Source organism: Perissodus microlepis, chromosome 14 (assembly GCF_051167445.1).
Source record: "Perissodus microlepis isolate ML-2025 ecotype Zambia chromosome 14, ASM5116744v1, whole genome shotgun sequence".
NCBI classification, from domain to species: Eukaryota; Metazoa; Chordata; class Actinopteri; order Cichliformes; family Cichlidae; genus Perissodus; species Perissodus microlepis.
The window spans coordinates 5,783,196-5,805,196 of record NC_140474.1 but is presented as its reverse complement, the minus strand read 5'-3'; the positions used below and the strand labels follow the sequence as shown (position 1 = coordinate 5,805,196).

At 41.1% G+C, this 22,001-nt stretch overlaps 1 protein-coding gene across 2 annotated transcripts in view; it reads left to right on the top strand.

The window, feature by feature from the left end:
* nova2 (NOVA alternative splicing regulator 2) overlaps positions 1 to 22,001 on the top strand; it is an 87,473-nt gene that overhangs the window by 52,186 nt on the left and 13,286 nt on the right. For both annotated transcript variants that reach the window (XM_084950770.1, XM_084950771.1), the window contains one exon: positions 4,810 to 4,976. In XM_084950770.1, the coding sequence (XP_084806896.1) occupies positions 4,810 to 4,976 (167 nt within the window). The remainder of the gene's footprint in view (positions 1 to 4,809; positions 4,977 to 22,001) is intronic.

Here is a 22,001-nt window from a genome sequence, read left to right as displayed (position 1 = left end):
CATTATCTCATTATGAAATGCATTTCAGTGGTGCTGCCTAGCTGTTGTTGCTGTAAGTGTAACTGGTGTTTCTTTTTACTGCTCTTGTTTCAATTATCCGTGCAGCAATGTGAAAAACGTTACCAGCAAGGCCGGACAACACTGCATGAAAGCACCTGCAGTTTTTAAACCATAGTAAGAAAGCACAACTTCACTATGTCCACACTCGTGAATAGCAATGCTATAAATAAGGACTTTATTGTCTTTCTTCCTGCCCTGTGTTCTGTGTCTAAGAAATGCCCTTAAAACATTATGTAAACACAGAAGGTTTAACAACATTGAACAGATATTACTTCAGCAGCTGCAGCATGTCAAGTCTGGAAAAAGCTTCCAGCCGTTAAAATGTCAAATGATGAAGTTTGTTTTACAAGGGGAAATGCTCAAGTCATATACAAAGACACACACACACAAACACATAGTGATGTTTTTGCACCAGCGTAGAACTGACTGCCAACAGAGCTCGCTCTCTGAGGGATGCATAAATTCTATTATGTTGGTGCTGTTTTGGCATTTGTATGTTGCTCACTGTCTGCGTTTTCCTGCGGGGAAATAAGACATTGAGACACGAAGATGAGCATGATAATTAAAACACAAACTGCCCCTTAAAACACGAACATAATCAGCAGCCTTTTCGTGTGTCTCTTCATTTAGCAGCTAAATTAAATTTTTTTAAATTTTTTTTTTTTTCTTCCTGCTTTGTGAGATAACAACTTCCAGATAAGATGGTAAAATCTGTGTGTACAGTATAAAGTTTAAAGCTCCATAAGTTTAGATTAAGACACAAAGTTTGCACATGAACTTTGGATAATGTTGGGAGAAATAAGGTCAGGATATCATCTTTCTATCATCTTTTCTGTTCTTATGTTTGTTCTTTGTTCATATGTAGCACACAGCAGGCGAGAGTCAGTTCACTTCTCACACACTGTCACTATTGGAGATACTCAATTTGGTTTAGGCGAGGGAGCTGCCCAAGTAGCGCATGCAGGAGCCAGGACGCAGGATGCCTGTTCCCTCACTGTGAATTCACCAGACAATTACCTGCTGATTCTCACATGCGCTTAATCGGATAGCATACAGACTTTGTAGCAGGGAGCTGGCAGGTTAATTTCTGATCTGATCGAGTCGGACGTACGCTTTCTTCATGCGCGTCTGCCTGGTGATGTCTAGAGTGGTTCAGGGCTGTAGCAGTGTGTGGGAACGGCTTTTGGTTTCTCCTCAGTCTTTCATCAGACAAACTACCTGCTGACAGTCTAATTTATTGGAACAACCAGAAGACAAAGACATAAATTTATCTCAGGAGCTGAAGACCAAAGAGAAAGAAGACTAAAAACTGTTCAAATAACACAACTCCAAATGGATGCTCTAATTTTTCCATATCTGTTGGATGCATACATTTAATAACTTTACATGAGTGGTAATGTGTCACAGTGATAATGAACCCCATTGCTTCAAATTATGCACCAAGTTTAATGTCAATGCATGAAACAGTTGCTGAGATATGAGCCTACTTCCTGTTTGCTTCACAGCTCGATTCACTGCCTCAAAAGTCAAAAATCCATATATCCTTTTCTTAAAATCCAATATGCCAGAAAGTGAGGGAAGAAAATCAATGTGAGTGTCATTTCCAGAAAATGTTAGGGCAAAGATGGTGATTAGAGTGCTGTTACACATTAGAGTGCCACACTTGATTATGTGAAATTACCCACAAAAACCAAAAAGTTTATTTTGCTAACACGAAAATGACTCAGGGACTATTTCTTGATTCCAGTCTGGGAAAAAAAAGGTGTGCAAGAAATTATAGCAGTGCTTTGGGATCTGCTTGGCCTGCAATGAAAAGCACAATGTGTTTTGTATTAAATGCATATTCACTGATCTCTGTGTGAATATTTTTGTAATGGGACTAAGCAGGTCTTTGTTGGTGCAGCCCAGCTGTACGGCAGCTTCAATATGATCTCCAGTGACAGAATGGCCTTTTCTGCTACAGTCTCACACACACACATGCATGTACCCATATTTACAATCTACACATAAAGACAAACCCACACTCGCACACTCATGCCAAGACAATGGCCTGCTAATCCTTGCTTCTGATTGGACGGGTCCAGATTACCCAGAGGGCACCAGCTGTCAGGGAGAGACGAGGCCCAGTTTCCTCAGTATCATCACACACGTACACACACAGACACACACTCCGATGGTCATGCCGCTCCGCTCACTGATACTCACTAAAAAGCAGAAAGAAATGTTCACCAACACAACGGTAGCGCGTGGCTACAACTGAGAACTGCCAATGTTTAGCTTGATTTGTTGGCCTGTCGTCACGCAAACTGAAGCGTTCAGCTGCTGTCATCAGAGGCTGTTTGTCACTGCTGTCACCAAACTGTAAAAATAGGAATGGGAAGTAATACCGCTGTAACGCTAACAGGCATTGCAAAGGTTCGGCAAGGCCAGGTAGCCAAATTCTGCAAATGCGTAATGTGCTGTGCGTTTTATTTTTAGTGTCAGTTGTCACAACCTCTTCATCCTGCATGTGCAGCTCTTCATCTGAGGGCTGTCCACTAATTAACATATTCACCCTTTAGAAATGTTTCCTTCTGCAGAATTTTACAAACAAAATCCTAAAAGCACTGAAACAGTCTCTCTTGGCTAAAGAAGCTCTTGTTCGGCTTCCGCAATATGTCATCAGTTCCCAACACCCTTGTACAAATATAGCAGTTTAAAACCCACAATCCCTCCTCTCCAGTGCTGCCACACAGGGCCAAGCTGGGCCAAACCGAGACGGTCCAACAATGCAGGGAGAGGCAAGGGACAGGAAGAGCTAAATGACACGCTGCTGGGCCGAGATAAGAGCAGATCCTACTAAGTACTGGACTCAAGGGGGGAGGGGGAAAGAGAGAGATGAGAGAGGGTGAAGAAATAGGGATAAAGAAAGGGAGATATAGTGAGGGATGGAGGAAGAGAGTGAGGAAGAAAGTGTGTGTGAGGACAAAAAAAAGTAGAAAAAAGAGGAGAGAGTGATAGTAAATGATAGAAAGAAAGAGATTTCGTTTCAGTGCGTTGTTAAAGTGCAGCCGGTCTGAGAGGCTTTGCATTGGCCTAGATTCTCCTCTGTGTCTATCTGCCCTTCTCTCTGCATACAGCGTGTATTATAGCAATTGTATGCATTTTCATTAGGCAGAAACTTTTCATTGTTCTGCTCCTCCAGCACATTGCTATGAGGTCATCTTGTGCCCCGTGGAGCTTGAGTTCCAGTTTAATAAAAGTTTTTGCTTGCATTATTTTATCAGATTTCATTACAAAAAAGAAGAAAAAGTCATATAGAATTTGTGTTTTTTGTCCAGTCTTATTAATCATCATAATCTTACGCATTGACTCCTCTTTTATTACATCAAGAAACAATATAGTGAAGAGGTAATTCAGTACAGGCTTTTCAATTTAATTTACACTTTAAAATTGTATCACGGTAATAATGTCCATGACATTAATCCTGAACTGATGTGCTTTGCGATTCTGTCAAAAGCCATCTAAGTGGGTTTTTTTGTATATTATTACAAATTCTGCAGTTAATCTTTAGCAGATGCAAACGTCATTAAACTGAAGCTAAAAGCTGCATTTTGATTTTCTTCCCCTGCTGAAGTAGTGGAGGGCGAATCCCCCGTGCATCCACAGCTTTGCGTGATGGTCTTTGTCCAGCTTATTTGGAGCCGATGCACAGTTTTAATGCACACACACATATGTGGTGTACACACTGAAGCAGAAGCTTGGAAATTATTACAGTATGTTTGATTTTTTTCTTGTGCCCTGGGGATTAATTTCCTGATTGGACGAAATCCTGGAAACAGACATAAACTGAGCGATGCCGATATGTTCAGAAGAAGGAGAGAGGAAATATGAACCCTGATGTTTTCTGTGAGGTGAAGAATATCATGTTTTACTAGCTTTCGTGGACACTGCGGCTAATTAGCTTTGACTCCGAACAGCTTTCTCTCTCCCTGGTAAATATACGAACGCATGATGTATTAAATCAATACTTCCATTTGTTATTTGTGTAATTACAAGTTTGTAATTGTTGTTTTTTTTAACAGCACCTACACAAAGTTCATTTTTCTCCACTTCGATCTTTTGTTCTATTTCTTGATAGTTCTGTGTTTTCACCCCTTCTCTCTTTGTTGCTCTTTCCCGCTGCTGCAGTGTTATTTCCCAGTGGGGATCATTACAGTTTCCTGCAATCTTTTCTTATCTCACAGTTGTTATTTTTTGAATAGAAGCATGTGCCATGGCTGGTTTTATTTCCATTCAGCAGCATAAAGAAGATGAAAACAGAAATTTCTGTTCATTCAAACTGAGAGAGCTGCGTTACATCAAACCTCTACCTGCTCTCTGTGCTTTCCCACCAAGCCGCAGAAACCTCTCTGAAATGCTGAGAAAAAAGCTGGGATACAGTCAGTCATAATTTCAAAAAGATCTTGTAAATATAGGAATCACATTGATAGAAATAACTGCTGACTAAATTATAAGGATTGCCGTCTTCTTCTGCATGTTTCTTGCAGTAGCGCTCAGCTGTGGTGTGCTGCTGCCACCCTGCTTTACAGGCTTGCACAGCACACTGATTCATAAAAGTACTCAAGAGATTAAAAGTACTCATCTGAATGGTTTCATATCGTGACAAGTGATGATTATTATTTATCTTTGCTTGAAATGGTAATCACGATACCACTAGCCACCAGTTTAAGCTCACACACTGACCCATCCGTGTGTGTGTTTGTGTAGGCACAACAGAGCGTGTGTGTCTGATCCAGGGGACTGTGGAGGCACTGAATGGTGTCCATGACTTCATCGCTGAGAAGGTGAGGGAGATGCCTCAGAGCACCCAGAAGACAGAGCCGGTGAGCATCCTGCAGCCGCAGACCACCGTCAACCCGGACCGAGTCAAACAGGTCAGTCTCATTATAGGATGCAAGGAAAGCCAATAAAATACTAATGTTCATGAATTCTTGTTTTCTTTTAAATAACTGTTTATTAGCTGTGTTTGTGTGAGAGGCGGCTGGGTGTGTAAGGTAGGGAGGAGACGAAGTGGTTTCCTTGGTTTTCTCTGGAATGACGAACTGTGTGTGTGCGTGTTTCTGTGTATGGGCTATGATTTTCTGCCTGAGTAAAGTTGAATGAGGAACAACATGAGGGAAAACAATGATGGCAATACAGATATGTACGCACACAAGGGAGGACGAGAGAGAGCGAGGGAGTAGAGAAAGTAATATTAGAAGGAAATATTTATAAAAAGGTGGAAAGATCAAAAAGAGAGTGAATTAGATGAGATTCGTTGTAATATGCGAACATAAAACAGGCTGCAGTTTATGGGACATGAACACGAACACGTGACATCAACTGCAGGCCTGCCCACCACGCACACACGCACACACACACATGCTGACTATGCCAAATCCCTAAATAATCATCCCAACAGGAAATGACTTCCCGCTAAGGGAGGAAGTGTGAGCGAGTGTCCAGATCACTCTCTCACTCTCACACACACACACACACACACACACACACACACACACACACACACACACACACACACACACACACACATATACAGTGTGGGCATGACTTATAGCTAATCTTACTGAGTTATTTCAGGTTCTTACCTCTAACTGTGTGTGTTGTTATTTTTCATAATATTAATTGGCAAACGAAAAAAAAGTAGTGGGTGCAATCTTTAAATCTAGATGTTCCCAGTTTGACACAGGTATATAAAACCAAGCACCTAGCTATGCATTCTACATTTAGGAACATGTGTGAAAGAATGGGTCATCCTAATGAGCTCACTGAATTTACAACAGGCAATTTAAAAGGAAGCCACCTTGCAGCAATCAGTGTGAAATCAGTGTGAAATTCCTTCCCACCTAAATATTCTGTGATTAATTGTAGGTGGTGTTACTGCAAAGTGGAAGCATATATGAGTCACAGCAACTCGGCCACAAAGTGGTAAACCACTTAAGGTTACAGAGTGGATTGACCAAGTGCAGAAACGTCACCAGCGCTCTGCTGAATCTGTAACTGCAGAGCTCCAAATCTCCTCTGGCATTAACATCAGCACAAAAACTGTGCGCCAGGAGCTTCGTGGCATGGGCTTCCATGACCAAGCAGCTTCTCTAGGTGTAATGCGTAGGTAGCTCAGTGCTTCTGTCCAAACAGATTTTAAACCCCTGGACTTTGGTAGTGGTAGAAATATTGCATTCGGTGGTACAGAAATGCATCAAAGGCTTTAACTTAATTTGTGACATTAGGAAGAAACTGTCCATCCACCGAGATCCAGATATGAGAAGACATTTCTAATACAACTTTTGATCACAGTGCATCAGTCTTCATCAAACACATTGCGGCTGATTATTAGGTTAGTGCATTAAAAGCAGGACTGTGGTTTTAGCACATACACCGCTGTTATCGCCCCACACTAGTCTGGAGCAGCACTCACTAGTCAGAAGCAGCACAAGTGTCACCATTTCACTAAGTTGTTGTTTGCCCAGAAACTCTGAGTTCAGTGCTTCGCACAGACTCAGTCCACTGCTGATCGCACAACTAAATGTGAGTGCCAATACCAGCTGTGTAATGGAGGACAATTAGGGTGGCCACATTGATTATGATCCCAATCTGTTTAAGTGATTATCATCATTCTCTCTTCATGATTGGTCTCATTGATTAGTCAAGTCTGGCATTGTTTCCATCTATTGACTCTTCAGGCTTGCCAGACAGTGCATTCAGCCATGCCTGTTGGCACTCACACACACACACACACACATACACACAATGCACTAGACACTAAAAAGTGTAAACTATACTTAAAAGGCTGTTAAAGCAACCACACATTTAAAAAACTAATCTAAATGTATTATGTGTGATGCAGAGTGAAAAACTATTTTTGTGCCAGAACTTTCTATTTTTCTTCTTCTTCTGCTCTCAGTCTGGGTGTTGCATTAGAGTTGCGTACATTTTCCCTCGTTGTTTGCGAGTTCTCATCCTCTGTCATGAGCAGAATTTGGGGGCTGGGGAGGGGAAGGAGCGCTACGCCTTTATAGGTTTGAATAATTACAGTTATCAGACTTTTATACACACAGACACACAACAAAGCCCTCAGAGACGGTGTTTTCGCAGAGTGCACAATTCTGAGGTGCCGTTATAAAGAGAGTTTTATGCATAATTAATCAATTCTGGGTACACACACACTCATACAGAGAATTCTCGAGCCCACACATACCCAGCAGAGTTGAACTCAAACGGGCAAATTGTTCAAAAAGGCTGCTGCGTTTTAAAAGCTGCTGCATGCAGATAACGATGCTGAAGCGCATTAGCACATCTGGTGTTTTGTTTCCCTATGTCTGAAAAATTAATTTCATCATTTTAATATATGTAGTACTGGAAAGGCATATTATATGTCCAAAAGTATGCGACACCCATGGGTCATGGTACCTATCTCCTTCCATCCCATTCAGTTAGGAGAGCATAAGTGAGTGAGCCACTGACGCTGGCCGATAAGACTTGGCTTGTAGTCGGTGCAGCAGTTCAGGAAACTGACAGATGGTCTTACGGCCTGTTAAGTTTTTCCACACCAAACTCAGGTTTCTGTGGCCAGGCAACCATTGCAGGCTCCAGGGAAGTTATTGGGTGAGAAATGGCAAATTATAATTTCTTCACTTCAGTTTTTGCACAGATTGTAGGCGGTTTTGTTACTATTGGACTGACCAAGGTTAGCTGCTTCCAGTTTCCAATCTGAATTATTTATTTAACTCAAGTGTCCTTCTTTCCCTCCGTATACAGTTAGTGTATATATCCAATTTGCCGCTTGTGCATCATGAGCCTGAGCCGGAGGCTGACCGACAGCTGGGTAATGCTATTTTGGATGACACGAGCAGCCAAAGGGAGACAGGCAGGCTAATAGCTGTTGATATTTAGATACTTATAATAGAGGGTGAATCCCCTGTTGCTCTTTAGGCTATTTATACCATGTTAGAGAGGCAATCAAATGGACTTGGGCAGCATTTGACAATGCACAGATAAAAGACATGTTCTCACACATAGAAGGAGAACACCCTCACTAAAATAGCCTCGTCGGCCATGCCGGATACTCACTGTAAATAAAGAAAAAGTTGAGAAAACTCATAACTTGTAAGCAACTTGGTTGATTGGCTGTTTCAATTTTCTCAACTTTTGCTTTTGTTTGTGCTACGATTTAGTTCTGGTAATTAGAATTTTCTTGTTCAACTAATTACGATATTTCTGTGAGGTTAATAAAACTTTTGTTTTGGCACAGTCCTTTTTCACCAGACTCCCTTCCTGACACAAATCTCCCATTTACCCAGGATTGGCAGCAGCAGTGGGATTACACTAGCTTGTGATCCCCACGGCACAATGTTGGGGTTTGTGTTTCCTCCTGTCTGCAAACTGGAGATCTTTTGTGTGTTAGGCAAACACGCTAACTCCTACGCTATTGTAATTTTGCACATTTTACACATTAACCCCTCAGGGATATCTGGTATGTTTTTGTTGCTATCCTATAACACTATAATAAAAATGAAGAGGACACACAATGTCATCTAAAACATTATGTGTTTCTATAATGTAAGCGTAAAAACATTTGTCTAACAAGCAAAAGGTTTCTTGTTCTACCTCGTGGCTTCCAGGTACGATCACAAGCTAGTGTAGTATCACTTAAGTCCAGATAATTGGGAGGATTACATGTGGTGTAAAAATCAAACAAAAGTTGAACAGTGTATCTTAGTTTCTGTCTTTAAAACTGAAAAAATCAAAGAAAAATACTCATAAATGTAACATGGAAGATAGTTTGTCAGCGATGAGTAACCAAACACACTACACTACACAGCCATACATAAATAGACACAAATGCAATGTTGTCCTTAGTAAGATGAGACCTCTTGGTAGATCCTCACAGCATTTTAAAAGCGTGGCTGTCATTGTGCAAACGCTTGTCCGACCCATTGTAGACAAACTCACTTTGACCTGCTGAATGGATCTCATTTACAAACACACACTCATACACATGTGCCTCTGAAGGATGACTTGGCGCCCCGTGTAGTGCGGCCGCCGATTGTGTCGACTATTTTGGATAAAATGTCCTCTCCTCCTTCTTCTTGTCGAGGCCGCGGCTGTTGTAGCATTTGCTGTTGGCATTTACTGTTTGACCCCATACGACTAGCTGGCACAGAAAAAAGAGGGGAGCAGCGTGAGAATTTGAGATATCCGAAGGGTGTCTGTGGGAGGAAAGGAGGAAAAATGTCGGAACAAAAGACTGGGTCAAAGAGGGAAAACAAAAAAGTGTGAAAGGAGATGACATAAAGATAGATCGAGAAAGGGAGAAGACAGAGCCAAAAGTGCTAGCCTGACTGGCCGAGTGGGTGACTGAAAGCTGGAAGCAGATCTGAACTCTTGTTAGCCGACAGCTGCAGAGTGACAGAGAGCTTCAGTGCAATAAGCAGCTGCTGATAGAAAGAAAAACAGCAACAAGAACACCGACAGACAGCACGCCGCACTTCAAGGCCGCATAACGGGACGACAGACCGGGGAGGAAGTGATTTATGAGCTGGGTGAATTCTTTTAATGAGGTCTGAAGTGATGTACAGATGAAGAGAATTTATTGAAGGATTTCATTACCTTTATTATTCATTGCTTGCCTTTGTTTACACCTCCAACTGCACTCTTGTAAAACACCACCATGCCCCTCTTCACACTGGGCACGTGCTAATGTTACGATGGGCAGTGTTGATCCAACTTTAAATAGTCATAGATTGTGAGTGCTCTCAACAATCACTCATATATGTTGATGCACAAATATTAAACAAGTTTTTTTTTCTTTAACTTTAACCTACATTAGAAAATGTATCTCATTAGATAAAGTTAAGCAAAATAAAGGATGTTTCTCCTATTTTAAAAGCAAAAGTTTAAGTTATAAGCAACTATTTCCTCCCAGTACAACACAGTTAGGAGATTAGCTCCTCTGCCTTAATGTGCTGCATCTCCAATCACACTTCCACACTTCCACTTGCTATTTTCATTGCATAAAGTGCACTAACAGTGAAAAGTATAGCTACATGAAGTGCATCCAGATGTGTGTGCACATAATTACCAAACAGTTAAGTGTTTGGGAATTATACACTTCTCACCCTGTGTGGTTTCTGTGCAGAAGGGGGGTTAGCATCAATCAGTTTTTAAGCTAGTAGGAGGAAGCCATGCTTTTAGCTAGCATTCTGTCACTGATGCTAGACACGCGTTGGTGACGATGGCAGAATTACATCAGGGATTAAATCTACTGTAAGAGTGTTGAAGGATTGTTTGGTGTTCATGTTTAAATTTTGAATGAAGATGAATTGCTCAGACGCTTTACAAGTTGTCATGTTGTGAAACTAAAGTAGCTAGCTAGCATCACAGCTACAGTCGAATGCTGCAGTGGTCATTACTAGTAAACACAGTTTACTGTCTTAGATTTAAAACATCATTACTCTGTCAAAATTCACCCACCACACTACCAAGTAGGTATATTGTATATAGTCTACCACATGGAAGAGTATTAATTGAAGTATCTGACCTGAGACACAGTACTGGTTAGGTAGCTTAATTTATCCACTTGATTAATTTAATCATTCTTTTGTATCGAAATGCATAATCTTCTGTTTTATGCAACTGTAACTTTAGTGTTAGACTTACAGCTGTAAGATGGATGGGCTTAGATCACAGTGATCTAAATGAAAGGCCATATGCATGTGTCCTCTCGCTGCTACAAGGGCAGTTCATCTGTAAAAGATCATAAGGACAGTGTGTGATAATCTGTGGAGGGATATTGCCCAGAAGGAAAATATGATCCAAGCATTATATAAACGCTGAGATCCACTGAGCATTTATGTAATGTGCCCTCCAAGCAGAGTAGAAAGTAATATCATAACAACTACAGGTCTGTGGAGTCTGCAAGGGATTAGAATTTACCCATCCACCCACCCATCCATCCATTTTCTTAATCACATATCCAGTTAAGAGTTGAAGCAAGCAATGATAAATACTTTATTTATGACCCATTTAAAAGAATCACTATTGCCATCCCCACTTACACATGTTGGTCACTTTTAGGCAGGTAGATTTGTGAAGGTGGCAACACAGCTCGGGTGTTTTTGTGCTATTTGCTCCTCTCACTATGTGGTTCTAACAGTCTCTCACATTTTGTCGTTTTGCTAAAATTATAACTTGTGGGATATGACGTTTTAGATTACCAGCAGTTACCTCCTCTTTTTATGTGCATTATTGATTCACTCTTCACTCAAAAGCCTTCCTATGCAGACGAATGTAAACATCAGTGATTGTTTAAAGGCAAAGCACCCTGGAGACTCCCCAGACTGTGTTTGTGGGCGATGTAGTAAAGCACCACCTACTTCATATGGCCAGTAAAGCATGCCCTCTCTCCTGTTACTGTTGCATTATGCTGTTTAGATATAAGCAGCCGTGTCGGAGCTGTGTCCCCTGTGAGATCATCTGCAAATGGTCTGTGGTTTTGTTGTGGTATTTTTCTGGGACTATTTTCAGACCAAGCTGGCCTTTATTCAGACTGGAAACAGCAGCAGCCTTTTAACATTGTTATGCTGTAATAACAGCAGCGCTAAAGAGTGAACAGACACACACGCACATGCCTCTACTCGCATCAGCTCCAGTGTTTCCCAGCAGCCACTTTGTTTGGTCATTTCCTGTGATCTCTCACCTCCTTTGCGAACACCTGTTTCCTACTTCCTGTTATTGCAGGCCTGCACAGGAAGTGTGCCGTGAATGCGAGGAAAACATGGAAGGCCCCTGGCTCACTTTGAGTCAGATGATAGAGGTGGAGTGTAAGACTCGCAGCTTAGTTGGCAAGAAAGGAATAAGTCAGCTTCAGCCAAACGATGAGTCAAACACACCAACAGTTAGGAAAAGTTCTGTGTTGTTGCTGCTGATCAGTGAATGAATGCACCCGGGATTTTGGCATTATAGGATCATCCGATCATTTCATCACAAAAAGCTGACCACTCTGTTGGCTACCATGAATGACAAAAGCATTGTGATCATAAAGTGGCGTAAACAGACTCCTGCTCCACAAGATCACATTATTATTTTGTCAATTAACTTTTTATAAGATTCATTTTTAGCCCTTAAGGTTTTGCCTGAATCTATTGTTAATTCCTCTGGTAACAAACCAAATGGTTTCATTTTTGTGTACTTCTGCAGGAATTGTTTAGCTCAACTCGACCAGTTGGTGGAACCCAACCCAGTATTTTGTACCTTGGAGGACGTGATTTACCTCATCAGCCTTTTCCTCATGGTTATCAGTAACTGCCCCACCCCTGAAAATAATTTGTGCAAGCTGTTGTTACTGTTTATAGGTGCATTTCAAAGTTAAGCAGCCTGTAGTGGCTGTGTGAACAAGTGCATATAAATATGTGCTGCTTCCATTACATTTAGATGTGTTTAACATTGTAAAAGGTTCTATTTTTAACCAAACTATGACTTTGTGCTTAAACAAAGACAAAAAGAGAAAACAAAGAGAAGCAAATTCAAGATTTATGGTTAAAAGTTGCTCGTGTTAAACAGACTTTTTCATCGGTTATTTCAGATGTCAGGGACAAACCACTTGGCGAGGTGAGTTGGTTCCTAGGTTTCATTTCAGAGATGTTTAAATCCAGGCTCCCCAAAACCCTCCACTGCAGTAAGATCGGGATCGATGTAGGTGTCCCAGATAAGAGGCAGTCGATGTATTCATGTAGGCTGTTAATATATAAAAAATTTCTGTCATTGCTTTAGTTTAGGGCTAAATTCAAGTCAAAATTCAAGGTGCAGATGTTTTACGCAGGATTTTACACTGCGATTTGCTTTCTTACATAACATTCTATCCATTTTTTTTTCTCCCGTCAGTCCTGTAATCTGCCACGTCTGCCTCGCTGCCGAGTCAGCGCGATTACAGGCGCACTCTCTATTTTTCTGTCTTGCTTATCTGCGCCAAAGACAGATGATTGTCTGCGTTTTATTATCTCAGCCCGAAATTCACATTGTACTTCAGGGTGTAGACCACACACACGCAGAGAATTATCAAGTTAGGGTGTGATCTCATTCATTCCTCAGACATATGTGAATTGATTAAAAAAAGAAAGATGAAGCTTTTTAATAGGTGTGATGTGCTTGCAAAGGAAATATCTCACACATGGAGAAAAGAAGAGAAGGAGGCTTCGTTTGATCTCCCCGTCTCATGTTTTGTCATCTAATTGGTCCACACACAAACAGACTTGTGGTTTCTCCCCATTTAAAACAATGTTTTTCATTTTCTATATTATCTGTAAGTAGTTGCAGTTAATCCTTCTTCTTCATCTCCAGTGTAGCAAGCTAACGGCGTCTCTGAGTGTATATGCTTCTGAGTTAATATTCCTCCAGCCAAGAAGCGGTTCATATAACAGCAGACTGAAGCTGGTGTGGAGGAAGAAAGAAAACATCTCTGGGTATGGTCTTGTAATGCTTCTGAGGGGGATTTAATGAATATTTGCAAACTTACCATTCCTCATGTCTAATGAGTCCTCAATGCATAACACCATCTTATTCAGATTCTGTTCAGTTAGGTTTAGCTCACTTTCTGTTCAGCGATAGATGACTGCTGCCAAATCTTTATTATTGATGAGGTTGGTGTTTTTATTGTTCATCTGTGATCAAAACGCATCCAAAATGTAAACAAGAGGCTTTAATTCTCCAATATGAACTTTAGAAATATCATACTCTTAGAAAAAATAACACAGGTGGAGAGCATATTGCAAACTCGTGTGCTAGAATTAAATAAAACATTTTGAAATATATGAAAAACTTAAGTAGACGGTTTTATTTTATTAATGCAAAAGAATAACAGCACACAGTGTGGATGCTTTGGATTTTGCAGCATCTGTTTTATGACTAAAATTGCACATCAGTAATTCTGCATTATACCTGTTTTGAAGGACAGGATGACAGCCAGGAATAATCCTCCTGCTGCTCAGACACTCCCTTTAAATCCCCTGAAATAAGTCAAAAGCTCCCTTGTCATGACACCCACCCGAAAAGCTTAAAAACAAATTAAAAAGACCACATCGGTACATTTTGTATCTACGTTGCATTTAAATGTAAGCAAATGGAAATATTTTCAATTTGGTGACCTAACATGCAGTGGGTTTAGGCGAATGAAGAAAAAATGATGCTTAAAACTAACCCCCAAAAACGCTTAATGTCCTTGAAGCAGCTTTATTTTTCTAAAAGCAAGAAAATGTAATCTAATTTTACGTTGCGCACATATTCCCTCTGCGCTTGCACGTGTGATGGCAGCTTCTCGGGAGAGAAACCCTCATCATGGAGCAAGAACAAGGCCTGAGGTCTTTGAAAGTTAGATGATGTGGTATACGAGCTATAAATTCATGTGCGTGGGTATGTATAGGAGTCTGTTCTGTATATGCGTCCAAGTTAACATCATGTTCTCTTGCTGTTGGTCATTGTAGCCCAGCTCTTCTGTCATTCTGTTATTTTTAACCTCTAAGGGGGTTTCTGTGCTCCTGAGTGAGCCAGAGAATGAAAGAAGAAAGCCGGTGAGAGCGGTGGAAAAAGAGGGATGACACAGGGAGAGAGAGGTGACTAAGCCTGTGGATCAGTAGGAGGCAGATTAAACTAAAGTCCCCTGCTTAAGACTTCAAAGTTCAAACTGCAGCAGCCTCAACAGTTGTTCGCCGTCCGCTCACATTGCGTGTTTGTGCGCGTGCGCTCATGGGAGATCGCCGAGAACATGCGTGTTTTGTTTTGTTTGTGTGTGCTTGCCTGTCCTTGTTTTTCTCACATGGATATGGATGAAACTGCGAATCGGTGCATGATGATGTGTGTGAGCAGCAGTGTGTGTGTGTGTGTTCATGTTAGCATCCACTGATGACACTGACAAATGACCTCGTGACCTGGATGGAATGCAACACAACGTTTGTAACACAATGTCATCATTACATCATGACAATCCTAAATTTTAATAAGGAACAGGGTGCTAAAATCAGGTAGCGGTTGTGTTGCATTCATAAATGCCATTTGGATATTTTTAGTCAGAACTAAACAGAAAGGATAAATGCAAGTGAATTCTTGCAGGGATTTGGATAAATGTACACGTGAAAAGCAGGCGTGCTATTACATGTTTCTTAATCCTCAGTTGATTTTTTTGTTCCCTGAGTTGTGTTGGTGCACAAGTAAAAGTCTCAAATAAACAATGCAACCCTGATTTTTCTAAATAAACTTGCACAGACTTTGTTTTCGGCTAATCAGAATGGGAACAGGAGCCTCTTACATCTCAGGAGATTCCAGAGAAACCATTTTGCAGATTTGGCGTTTCATGAAATTTGAACACACACAGGAGGGAATGACTCGAGAAAGGCAGCTGGCCATAAAAGCTGCGTGTTAATATGTCTGCACATCAAGGTCAAACCCTAACAAGCTACTGCAACGTGCAGTGTCTGTGTGCGTACATGTGTCTGCGCTAGTCGTTAAGGTTGCTCGTGAAATGAAGCATCGCTCTCTCGGATCGTTACGCTTCGGTGATCCCGGCACCCCTGTTAGCTTATCACTTTGACTTGTCTATGCGAGACAAAAAACAAATACGTACACACATTTGTTGATACACAAAGTGAAGTGACACGTTTTGATTGATGAAGCAGAGCAAAGCGTTTGTCTCCTTCAGCCTGCCTGCTTAAACACAAGGACGTGGAGACAAGTGGACCATATCGCGGCAAGCAAGAACATCTTTGTAGGGCGTTTAATTATAGTCTGTCAACGTTTCATTAATCTTCTACATTTTAACAGATTTATTAAAGCACCTAGTAGCTACAAAGGTTCCTTCTGGATATAATCACAGTAATATAATATGTTTTATGACAGATCTTGGTAATTATTTGTCCATATATTAAATGGCAAATGTTTACGAGCTCTTCAGTCAGTGTCACTCACCGCTGATGTTTTCTGCAGCACCATCAGCAGATACAAAATACTGCTGGATTCAGTTTAGTGTTTTCTTCTATGTCTTCTACTTTATAATTTATTTTTAATTGTACAGTTGATTATTTGTACATTAGGTTGGAGACTTATTTCCTTTAACAGATATCCATTGAACATCCGGTGAGTAATGTATAAGGTTTATTGGAGTTTATTGCTTAAAAGCATGAAGAGCTAACTGGTGGAAGGAGATTAATGAGAGTAATTAATGTCTATGACTTGTCGAGTTAGGATTTGACCCAGTGTGACAAACTAATCAGTTCCAGAAAAATACCCAAACATCTCTCGTGTTGTTGTTTTGAACTGTGATAATTGAACTTTTTATTTGAGAGTCCCAACAGTCAGACCCTGAACACGCTCCAAGTTGTTCCTGAATCCAATCATCCCAATATTGATTTGGACTTATCTGTTAAGCTGGCATCCCTGCTGAAGTCAACACTTCGCATCCCTGCTCCTTCAAACTATTTGCATGAGTGTATTCACGAGCAGGAGATTGGTTTTGACCTTTGACCTCAGCCCAGCAGCTGCAGCCGTAGGGCGTTCTTGTCAGCAGCTGGATAGAAGCCAGACCTTCCTCTGCTCTGTGGAAGAAAGTTTCTCCCAGCAGATATAAAACTCTTCAAAGAGAAGGGGAAAAAAATCAAATGAAAATGGGAGACACCTGAGATCAGAAAACGTAGAAAAAACTGAAACCTTAACAAAAAGCTTTAAACCTGAGCAGCTAACGGGGGGAAATAATGAAAGAGTTGTCACTGTAGGAGAGATTGCCTGCGTGCTGCCAACTGTCACATAATCTTCTTTGTGGCAGCTCTGCAGAAAGGTGCTGGGAGCATGGGATTGTGGGTAGGTAGGAGCTGCCTGGCTGAGTCGGTCATTGGAGCGAGTCAAAGCAACAGCGTCAGCTAAATAAAAGCAGGATGAAGTTGATGATTTCATATTAAAACTGTGTGTGTTTGTGTGTGTGTGGGAGTGGGAGTGAGTTGTGTTTGACCTTGCAAGAAGAGCTTTGCTTTACTGAACACAGAAAATTGAAAGAAATGAACAGTGGAAAATTACAACAGTACAGCACAGCATAAGGAAAGACGCAAAGAGTACACAGCTACACAGCTTTAAGGGACTGACAGATGTTTTAACGTTTATGAAACCTTAAAAAGGAAAAAACATCAACAATATGGAAAGAAATAAATGCGAGAAAAGAAAGTGAAGCAAGCGGAGGAGGAGTGGAGACAAATCTAGAACCTCATTAGCAGAGAATCAGTCGGCTATAAAGATGGTAGATGTGATCGGTAGCACCAGGAGGGATGCAGACATCACTGTACACCACCGTTGATCCTCCCACTTCTACACCGACACTCTGTGGATGTGTGTGTGTGAATGTTACAGTGCAGAGTGCAGAGGATGAAAGGGCTCATGAGTAAAATCTTTTCAGCTCCTTCCTCTCTGCAGTTCTCCTGCTGGTTGTCGCTTAATTATTTTATCCCTCATCTTTACTTTCACCCCCACCCGGTTCATCTGCTCACTGCAAAGCAACCATCCGGAGAACGTTGCCCCTGAACAGAATTTTGGATGTACGGTTAGACCGCTGTATGAAATCTAAGGCAGTGCCAAATAGTGGTATCTTATTTTATTTTTTCAAATTTTTCACAAATCTTTGGCAGCTTACAGGATATCTGTACAAATGTTTACATCCAAAATTTGACTGTTACTAAAACTTATTAGCAGTGGATATTAGCGTAATCATCTGTTCAGATTAGAATGAGTGTTTGCAGAGTTTTGACAGTATTTTACACCATGAAGATTTTTCCAGCATCATGTTAAGAAAGGATCAGATCACGAGTGCGTTTGTTAATCTCACCCTAACCAGAGGCTGCAGAATCATCTCTAACAGCCGTCTTACTGAAAAAGACATTACCCACGGCCTGCCATACCACACCGAAGGAGGATGGCGTAGCCAAGGTGCAGCGCCAGGGTGCTTCTTTGATTTACAACAGTAGCATTTCTGTGTAATGACAGTGAACTGAGTCAATGTGGAAAAACTTAGGCATATTGTTAAAATTGTGCTTGTTTTTCTCAAGATTTTGCAGGCTGTGAATCATCAGTTTCGTAAATGGGTGATTCCTTAAACTTTCTTCTTTCATGCTCAGAATGTACTTGCAATAGCTTATTATGTTATGGTTTGCATTTTGTCGAGCTCCCTTTTATATCAAATTGGGCTGGATGTGGTTAATGAACTAAAATGAGTTTGACATCCCTGGATTAGACTAAAGGAACATTTTAAATCATGGTTACCATAAACAGTTTGACCAAACGGCAGCCAAGTAAATACTGTTAAACATAATGTCTAAACGCATGTGAAAGGGCTCATTTAAGAGACATTTAGAAAGGCCTTGATAGTCAATTACAATCAGTTATTGGTAAACAAAAACAAAACAAACAAAAGATTCAAATTCATATTCGAGATTTGTGAGGTCTTCATGAGCTGTGCACAGTATCCCTGCATGTTTAGCCTTTCTAATGATTTTCAAACTTTCATCATTTCCCATCACATGCACATCTGGACTGAATTATGACACATTATAATTTCAAAACGCTTTCAGTCATTAAAAAAAAATAACAAATACTGAAAATTGCACACATTTGTGTGACCTCTGAGAGTTTGTAGATTATCTGTTGTGACATAACCAAAGCACTTAACTTCTCTCCAAATGAATGAGGTGCGTGAGTTATTAAATGCAGAACAGTTGGGTGCGCCGTACTACAGATCAGGTTGATTATTTTGTATCACGGGCTGCTGTGGCTCAGGTGGTAGAGCAGGTTTTCTACTAAATGTGGCAGTTCTGTCCCCAGACGCGCCACATGTTGAAGTGTCCACAGGGAAGACGCTGACGCTCTGAATGGCAGGCCAGCACCTTATATTGCAGCTCAGTCACCAGTGATGTGTGTGTGAGTGGGTGTGAGTGGGTGGATGATGCAACAACAACATAAAGCACATAAAACGCTATGTTAGTATTGTGACTTCACTGTAATATTATTCAAATCAATAAAGGAAAATATTTCATGAATGATTTCACCCCCATTCTCTTTCAGTGCTTTATAGCTTTAAAGCTATATTGCGTAAAGAAGGAATCCTTAAACTCGCTCTGCCTCAGCAGTGTTCACACTTTGTTAGCACTTTGCTCTTCTCCTGAATCTACACAGGACGGCAGATTGTAGTGAAGCCTCCGTTAGCAGCAGGACGCTAACAGACATGTTGAAGGAGCATCGCTGTGTTGTGCCTCGCCGTAACAGCTTGCTAATCAATAGAAACTAGCTACAAATTTCCATTCTGTCTGAGAGGAATGACGAACCGACAAAAGAAAAAAAAAAACTGTTAATCCCAAAGAAACGTCTCACAAACAAACACGGTCAGGCAAAAGATAATTTGCTAATATTCAAGTTGAAGCAGTGAGAAGCAAAAATGTGACGCCGTCTGCAGGTTTGAATTTGCTCTTGTTATCCGCTCCCTCCTTCATGCTTCTCACTAATTTTCTATTTCTATGTAAATTCATCTCCCGCCTGACAGAAAGCTGCAGTGCAGAGCACACGGGATTCGGCGTGGCAGCAAGCCTCTGTAATCGAGGCTGCCTCCACACAATGTTGCACGGCTTAAAACTGCAGCAAATGGGGGCTGGGGGTTAAAGGAGAAGTGTCAGACAGGGAAAATAATGAATTGGCCTTTACATTCTTCTTTACCTTGTCTTCCTGCTCTTTTTTTCCCATTGTGCTCTACATAGAAAGCCAGAAAACAAAAAAATTGTGGCTCTGCTCATGTTTTATCTCAGATTGTTGAATCAATAATCCCCTTCCACCATCTCTTTCTCCTATTTTACTCCCCTGTCTTCATCAATGCCAACTCAGTGATGTTTTCCGCTCACTGTCCTCCCATTTCTCCGACCTAACATCTCTCTTTCTGCACATAATAAGCATTTTTCTCACTCAGACAGACCACAGATAGCAGTCCAGGCAGGGCATTCATTTATTTGCTAGGTGGCTGATGTGCAGCAGAAGTCCACAACATCTGCTGCAGGTTGTTTGTTTCTATTTCTGTTATCTTGTGTGCACAAAAAGAGAAAAGGATCACATATTGCAACAAGTTGCAGCAGAGGGCTTTTTCCATTATTGCTGTTGAATGCTGACACGAGTCTCACACTTTCCTCTGGTCTGTTCCCAGTCAGCAAAGTGACGCTTTTATTGTGCACGGAGGTCAGCGCTGCAGCAGAGTGGGATGCGTCACTCACTGCCTGCGTCAGTGGAGCAGCAGTGAACCCTTCATATACGCAGTTCATTCAGACTTTAGCTCCCCGCAGACATCAGATCTGTTTGTGGCAGACAGCCCTCGTGTAAACCTTTTCATACAAAAGGGTTATTGTAGATTATCCACCAGTAAACTGAGGGCAAAAACAAATAGATAATTTTATCTTTTTGAGTGTTAATGTCATTTTGCACTTACCACCGATATGAACAACCAACAGTGTATATAAAGCAGAACAAGTAAGCTTCTTTTACAAAATAAACATGAATCACTTCAATCACCTGTCCCTGAAAAGTGGAAACGGCAAACTTTGTAGCTAACTGCATAATGTCCTTGCCATAAACAGAATTTAACCTTAGAGCAAACCCAGAGAAATCACAGAGGGCAAATTCAGTGAAATGTGTTCACTTTTAGTCTGACTACTTGGCAAGCTTCTCTGTAACACCATAAGAGAGTTATTTTAGGTTTACAAGACTAAATCTCTATGTCCAACTTAAAAGGTCATACCTGTAATATCAAGAGAGCGGCATAAAAAAGCTAGAAAAAAAAACTATGCAGCGAATCAGCGGATAGAAACTTAAAAAAAAAGAATGTGTTGCTTTTGTCTCAAAATAACATTTAAAAACAGATTTCTCCCAGCAAGCTAGACTCCTATTACAGCTGTTCAACTCTATAAGGCATTAACGGCTTCATTAGTGGCTCAGTCTGCACTGTCCACATGTTCAGCGTCTCTGGCTCCTCCCAGCAGAGCACTTGAACAAGTTCCATTCCAAATCAGATACATTTAGCTACATGTTTACAAAGATAAAGAATAGGTATTAGAATTGCCACCAGTTCTAACTTTCAGCCACATAGTTTAATGTTTTTTGTGGAAGGGGTGGAGCAATTGCCACCACTGCGCCTCCCGTAAATTTCACATTAACGCCTATGACGATTTTAATCTGTTCATTCAGCAAAACATGAAGAAGATCAACAGATCTCAGTGATGGCCCACATCAGCTGGTGGCTTCAGCTGATATCTTGCTTCCAGTTTGCAACTCTCACATGCAAGACGGCTATTAAATTACTTTAGTTAGCCTACAGTTACTGCACCCTGCATGCTGCTTTGAAACCCACCTCAGTGTGGTGTCTGTCATCACTAACTCCTGCTCCAGCCTGTGAGTAAGGGGTTTGCTGCTGCTTTTTCCTCCTCTGGCTCTCTTTTTATGATTGTGGACGCACAGGGAGGTCCCAGAGCAAAGCCGTAATGCCAGATATGAAGTACTGCAGATGAAAATAATCAATCATCTTTTGGCTATAGTGGTCCAGGCTGAAATGGGCTCCAGCTGTTAAGAAATGCACTGTGAATCAATTCTCCTTTAACTGTGAAAGACTAAATGAAGTGCGTTAAGTTCATTCATCGACTGGCGAGCATTACTGTTCTGTTCATTTCTGTATGCATATAAGTTAAATATGCTGCGCCGTGTTTGGGTGTGAGGAGAGTGTGTACATATGTGTGTCTAACTCCCTTTCACTACCCTTTGAATGCTGGAGCTGTGTTTCCATGGCAACGCTGACCCCTGGGAGTCAATGTTATTTTTTTTCCACACAAGTAGCCTCTTTGCAATCCCTC